The 7231-nt window shown below is 39.4% G+C and overlaps 1 protein-coding gene across 1 annotated transcript; it reads right to left on the minus strand.

Annotated features, from left to right (window-relative positions):
• Positions 1-450: 450 nt before the first annotated feature.
• On the minus strand, positions 451-4481 carry iyd (iodotyrosine deiodinase). Its single transcript, XM_040017053.1, has 5 exons — positions 4190-4481; positions 2560-2766; positions 2290-2449; positions 2016-2172; positions 451-1905 (listed from the first exon to the last, which is right to left on the minus strand). Exons 1-5 carry the CDS (start codon positions 4380-4382, stop codon positions 1723-1725), a joined length of 900 nt encoding a protein of 299 aa, XP_039872987.1. The 5' UTR covers positions 4383-4481; the 3' UTR covers positions 451-1722.
• Between the last annotated feature and the right edge of the window lie 2750 nt (positions 4482-7231).

Consider the following 7231-nt stretch of genomic DNA (forward strand, 5'->3'; position numbering starts at 1 on the left):
GCTAGCTTGCCCTGCGCTCTTCCTTCTGACTATGCTGTCTGTGTTGAACGCTCAGTGGATCTGCGCTCGACAGTGCAGCCTAGGCGGAGTAGTCGAACACAGATTCACTGAGCGCTCAACACAGACAGCATCGTCAGAAGGAAAGTTGATAAAATAAATTACAAATTTTGTATTGTTCGATACATATGCGTACCGAACCGAAAGCACTGTATCGAACGGTTCAATATCGATACGAGTATCGTTGCACCCCTACTAAGTAGGTATGACGTTTTGCCACTTAACGTTGCCCATCAGAGTATGCTTGTAGGTCATAAAGCCAGGACGGTTTGCCACTGCATTTTACCCATTAAAGTATGCTTGTAGGTAACATTCACAAAGGTAGTGTGTGGGTGTTATATTTTCTCCAACACACCTATTACCCACTCAGAGATTTTGTAACCTTTTTTTCTCTTTCGCCAGTTCTGTTCTGCAGTTGAAGTTAATGCCTGCTCTCATCAGCACTCTTCAACACATACCTGGAGAGATCTGTGGAGGCTGGAGGAAGAAAAATCACCAACCTGTGTGTTCCAGATTGCAGGAAAAGGAAAACAACTTGCTATCTTGGCGCAACATCTTGATAAAACAATCTCAGCTTTTGATATGGAGATCGGTGTCAAAAAGACCAAGTTCAAAATACGGTATGAGATCTTGGCAAGGAAAGCACAGACAAAAGGTTTAACAGTAACATTTAGGGCCAAACGCTGCGATCAAAAATCAGCTTGCTGTGCTCTCTTGTTTTGTTAATCTTTCTGTGTTACAAAAACTCACAGCAGAACTTCAGAGAAGAATTCTCGCAACACAGATAAGATGCAACAGGAAGCTCTTATAGGCATCTTATCCAAAGTTCCATTGAGTAATTGGACTTCATGACAAACTCCTCCCAGCTGTCAAAAGAATGGAAATTTGAGATTGCATGACCTTTCTCCTGCTCATCAGGGCTTGTGAAATCACCTTTTAAGGAACACTACAAACACTCAAAATAAATGACAGTGTTCTAATTGTATGCAGTATTTGGGAAAAGTTAATTCTAGATAAGATCTCCCACAAAAATAGTCTAAGGCTCATGGCTGGACTATACTCACAATGAATAAGGTGCCCTAACTTAGTTTTCTTAAGTAAGCTGTACTTAGTTTTTTTAAGGCAACAAGTTTGCATCAGGTTCTGGGAACTAATTCAATTTTACAGTTCATTCTCTTTTCTCCCTCTATGCAGGTGCTTACTGAACACTGCTATTGCAGTTAGCATTCAACTGAGCAACTACCTGTTCTTCATTCATCCAAATCTTGTTGTAAATGAACTTTCCTCAGTTGTTTGTGTGTGGTTTGGAAAATCAGAGACCAGAGGAACCATTATAGAACGGAATCAAATAATTTTTGCTGGTTATTTATTTGAAATTTGCATGATAGAAATATGCTAAACCCAAATAAGCCAATTAAATGTTCACTACTTTGCCTTCAAAAGCTAGGTTAGCAATTAGTAAGCTATGAAAGATTCATGCCATCCTCTCTTGATTGTCTATCTTAAACATTTAAAGACTGATCTAAAGAAGCCTCACTCTCTGCTTCTCTCTACTGTGAAAGCACTTCTAAGTCTCATCAGGCATCTGCTTGGTTGATTTCTCAGCTACAGGCAAAGAATTTGATGAAGACAAATAAAACAGCCTGCTTTTTGCATCTCATTTTCTCACACGTGCACCAAAATATCATCCAGATGCTTGCGTTTCAAGTCAGGCACAGTAGCATCAGAGGCAGGATAACCAACAGGAAGTAGCATCAGCAGCTTCTCGTTTGCCGGGCGTTTAAGTAGTAGTCTGAGTTTGGGGCCGCAGTTGAGGGGCGTAGATGTGACGGTAACAAGACCCGCATTCTGATGAAGCAGACGGAGAGAAACGGTGAGATTTGTGCACTACATTTTTGGATTTTATGAGAGAGAGAAGAGCTGCTTTCCCAAGTGTTTCAAATGATTTGAATTATGACCTGTAATGCAGCCAGGAGGATCCCACAGGATATGGACACGCTGATTTCGTTGTAGTAGTGCGTTTTCTTCTTGCCATTTGAGAGAATCCCGTAGGTCTGTTTAAAGATGAGGATCAGATATGGAGCAACATCCAAGTACTCCTTAATCCAATTTGTCCTACAAGAGGAGGGAAAAGAGAAATAAAATGTGTTTTTTTTTTACTTTGGAAGATATTAACTGAAAATTAGTTGTGAATTTAATGTTATCCAAGTTCGTTCTTGCATGCATGTTTACCTCAATTTGGCCAAATCCTGAACCCATTTTTCCCCCATCCTCTGGCGGTAGTTCATCTCCTCCTCCTCTTCAACTATCAGTCTAATTTGATGCTTTATATCTGGATCTGACACCACAATGAACGTCCAGGGTTCTGTGTGTGCTCCACTAGGTGCTGTACCTGCTCACGTGAAGAACAGGAAGAGAAGAAAAAGAAATCCTTCAAAATGAAGCTCAGACTAATATCCTAGGGTGAATCCCAGTGAATTATGTTTTAATGACATTTCGTGCCTGCAGTGTGGATGACATTATCGATGACTTCCCGTGGGACAGGCTCCGGGCTGATGAATCGGACAGACCTCCGTTGGTTCATCAAAGTGTAAAACTCCTTGGACCTTTGCAGCATTGTCTCCTCAGGGTATCGCTGCGGTGAATAAGGCAGTTGTGTGAGGTTCTCCTCTTCAGTGCTGTCCCCCCAATCATCATCAGCATCACCATCTTATAAAAGATGAAAGACAGAAAGACATACCAATAAAATACAACTCCAATCCCAAAAAGTTTGGACACACTGTAAAAAGTCATCACAATCAATTGCAATGATCTGGAAATCTCATAAGTCCACATTTTATTCACAAGAGCACAAAGCATACGAAATGTTTAAGCTGACATATCTTACTATTTCATGATAAATACTGGGTTATTTTAATTTTGATGACAGCAGCATGTCTCAAATACAGTTGTGACAGGTTCCTGTTTTCCACTGCGTAGCATCGCGTCTGCTTTTAACAACAGTATTCCACCATGTGGGAACTGTGGGCCAGATGAGCACAAGGAGTCTTCTACACCTGTGCTGCTGTAATGGATGCAGTTTAACATTTTCTTGCTGAAATATGCAAGACGCCATCTGAATTGGAACATCTCTAAAACCTGAATATACCTTTCAGCAATAATGTCGCCTTTCCAGATGTGAAAGCTGCCAATTTCACAGGCACCGATGTGTTTCCACACCATCTGAGATGCAGGCTTTTGAACTGAGTGCCGATAACAACCCTGGTGGTCACTTTCCTCTTTACACCAGAAGACAGTGTTTCTGGATCACTTTCACATTTGGCTTCTTCTTTGCATGACAGAGCTTCAACCTGCATTTGTGGAAAGTACGGAGAACAGACAGCGATTTCTGCAATCCTTCTCAGTGATTTCCGTGACACAATCATGCCTGCTTTTAATGCACTGGCATTACTTATATTCAGCCATGTCCCTTGCATGCAGAGATTTCAATTTAGTTATAACAAGATATACAAATTTGTCACAATTTTGTGAAAATTTTCAACAATTTACAGACACTTATTTTTGTTTTTTTGATTCACCCATTTTTACTTTTGGGAAACACTGCTGCTTTAAGATGCTCTTTTTTAAACCCAATGGTGTTACTGGTCCATTGCCAATGGGAAAATGTCCTTCCAGCTGTTTCTTTTTATTACCACTTACTTTTTCAGTCTTTTGTTTCTCCACTCTCAAAGTATTTTTTCTATTTTTGAGATGTGTTGCTGGCATCAAATTCATAATGAGTTATTTTTTCTTTAAATGATACATTTTTCAGTTTAAAGAGCATGTGAGGATACAGTTACTGGCCTTGCCAAGTTGTGGAGTTTCATGTGAAAAACAACAGAGGAACGTTATGTAATAGACAACCAATAAAAAAAAACCTCTTTTTGAATCCACGCAGAACCTTTGCCGAAACATTTTAAACCGGTGACCACATTCTTTATTGTGTTCAATGTTCAATTTACATTGCATTTTAAAAGTTGTGACCTACATTTGAACATTATGCAACTGGCTCTAAAGCATGCACCCAACCAACCACACCAAAAAAAAAAAAAAAAGTTCAGCCCCACAGCGAACTACAAGGCTCAGCTCTCACCGTCTTCTTTTGCTGTGATTTCTGTATCGTCCTGTAAGTCCTGGTCCACCCATGGTCTTTTCTCCCCTTTTGTCGCCCCTTTACTTTTGCCTGGAGATGTGGACTCTGTGTCCCATGATTTCACCAGCACGAAGCCTATCACCAGGCATAAAACCACCGCCAGAACAGGCGTGAACACGGACAGGAAAGCCATGCTCGCTGGAGTGCAGAGAAAAGGCCACGGGTACCTGCCCTTTGTGTTGCTTACCTCAGCGGAACGCAGACTTGATTGTGAAACACTACTACAGTTATCGGGGCGGGGGCTGTAGGCTGAGTCAGAGCAGCCGTACTGAGAAATGGCCCACTAGCTTCAGGGTCAGCTGAAATAACGCACAGATCCACCACCAAGTCATCCACTGGGACCAACATAAAGGACATTTAAATCCGTGTAAAGTCCCACTAGGTTAATATTCCACTTCCAGTGGATATTTCAGTCTGTTCATATCTAAGTCTAAGGTTCACAGACAGTTCACTGATTTACTTTAAATTAGATGTACTGTACAATCCTCCGGTAACTGTTTGCTAGTTTGGTCAATATTATACTTCAGTTGATCAGGCAGGTATGTATTATATCATCCATCCATTTTCTACCACTTATCTAATTTGTGGGGGCTGAATCCAATCCCAATGCCATGAGGCGAGAGGTGGGGTACACCCCGGTCAGGTCGCCAGCCTGTTAACACAGAGCGACAGAGAAACATTCGCACTCACACCTATGACTTTAGGCAGTAAAGTATTTTAAATAATTAATTACTCATGAAAGACTCGCCCTAGTTTCCTTAAATTAATTTATTTTAATTCAGCCAGAAAGGAAAAAGAAATCATGAGCCTGAGGAATACTTTAAACTTTATGCACAATACTCGTGGAGTGGTGCGAACGTAAACCAAACAGCCAACGGGTGGTATCTACTACGTCAAAACTGGCGCCAATCTCTGCAATCCCATAAATATAAGTAAACAGTTCGCATTGTTCATCACAGCACTCAGCAGCGATTAGTCCACATTTGCTCCGTGTTTTTAAACAGTTTGCTAAAGAGATTTCAAACCTTTTTCAAGGACATTTTTTAAAACGGATCACAAAACGATGATGACAATAGAACAAAGCATATAATTACTAAACGGGTTAGCAGTGGGAATGTGAGCATGATATTGGAAGAAATCATAGAATTCCAGGGAAAAAGGGGGAAATGTTTAGCAGCTGTTTTTGTCTCTCTCTCCAGCTGTGTCCATTTTTTGGTGACAAATGTTGCTGGATAGTGATGTGGACATGAGCGTACCTGAGTGCGTGAGGCAACATTTCCAGCAGTGCTTGCAGTTGTAAAAATACCATATGCACTGCTAGATGAATATTATGACTGTTGCTGTTTTAGGAGTAATAGATTATTATTTCTACTCCTGTTTTTTGCTTCCAGATTAGAACTAAATAAAGAAAATACTGGACTTTGATTTGTGGGGAATATTTTGTAACATTGAGGCTAAATATCTATGTTAACCTCCATCCCCCTTAAAAAAAAATCAAAATGCTCTCATTTTGTCTGTCTATGCTTTATGATCTGCAACAGTACTGTATTCCTAGAAACAGAAGTATGATATTTTAACTAATTAAAATATTGCTTCATTTTGTCATCTCCATGATCCTGCCATCACTGGAATTTATTCTGTTTATACCATGTCTTTAAATCATTCACAATATCAGTAGTGTCTCCCAAAGAGCAACATTTGGAAATTTGACATTTCAAATCTACACATGCTGCTCCCCCTGGTGGTTACTGCAATTCAGTTCAGCAACAGACCTTTACTGAGTTTACAGAAAATGCTGCACTGATGAAGAACTGTGATCTATATCCTACTATGTAAACAAAGTAACACAATGCCCTTTCAAATAAATATGCTAACAGTAGACTAAGCTTTCATTTTTCTTCCATTAACTTAACTATAAATTAGCACAAATAAATATCAGAGGCCTAATTAACCTGTTAAGCCCCAAAGGGCTTTCTGAGCTTCCTGCTCGAAAATGACGTGCCCAAAATAAATAAAGTATTTCTCTGCAATTACAAACTCTGTGTAAACAATCGTGGTAACAAAATAAAGCTAACACTTATGAGATTTCATCAGAGGTTTAAATATTACAGCAGATGTTACTGTGTGAAAGTTACTGAGGCTGGAGAACAGAAAAAGTAAGTAGATCTTTTCCCTCGCCTAATTTATTTATTTGTTTTTGTGGAACATCTGGAAGAACCTTACACAGTGGAGTTGACATCAGCGATCAATATGTGTGTCCTTGTTTTGTTTGTTACATTTTTGGAAAAACCAAACTGCAGGTACAGAGAGTGTTTCACCAACACATGTCATTGATATCTATGATAGACTGCTTATTCCAAGACCAAACCAAGTTCCCAAAGAATATACTAAAAGATATTCTGAGTGTAGATAACATCCAAGATGTTGGGCCTAATTACCCCCATTATGAAGTTTTACCAGAGTATTACACTCAAGCTTGTATCTTCTTCTGACATTCACGAGTTCATTTTAGATCAGATTCATCATCAAGCCCCAAACACAGTCATTTTATCCTGTTTTCCCACAACAGAAATATTTCTACACTTACACGATGCATTTTGACACTCACACTGTTGAATGCTTTTATTTTCAAACTTATCAATCCAGGGAAGCCAAATGGAAAACATAAAGTATAGATTTGATTTGAACAATAGAGTCAGCCTCTAATTAATCAAAAGGTTTTTACCCCATGAAGCAGTTCAGCAAACATGTAAAGGAGCAAAAAATACACTTGGGCACTTTAAAGCTAGCTAGTTGTATCGAAAAGTGAAAATTAATACAGTTATAATTGACTTGTTGGCCTATAATCTAAAAATGTAGGTCAAAAACATCTCTCGTGAATGATATCGAGTCATTTCGGAGCCAGAAAGGAACTATATCCTTTATTAATCCAGCTAAAACGTCTCATTTACAATAAAAATGCGTTTTTAATTAGAGATCGGG

Source organism: Simochromis diagramma, unplaced genomic scaffold (assembly GCF_900408965.1).
Source record: "Simochromis diagramma unplaced genomic scaffold, fSimDia1.1 OVJJ01000802.1, whole genome shotgun sequence".
Classification (NCBI taxonomy): domain Eukaryota; kingdom Metazoa; phylum Chordata; class Actinopteri; order Cichliformes; family Cichlidae; genus Simochromis; species Simochromis diagramma.

Bases quoted from the DNA above. Each gene is read 5' to 3' on its own strand.
- iyd (XM_040017053.1), bottom strand. From the start codon at position 4,382: ATGGCTTTCCTGTCCGTGTTCACGCCTGTTCTGGCGGTGGTTTTATGC. The intron at 2,173-2,289 runs GTAAACATGCAT...CTCCTCTTGTAG, and splicing joins CAGGATTTGGCCAAATTGAG to GACAAATTGGATTAAGGAGT. The intron at 1,906-2,015 runs GTCATAATTCAA...CTGCTTCATCAG, and splicing joins TCCTCCTGGCTGCATTACAG to AATGCGGGTCTTGTTACCGT.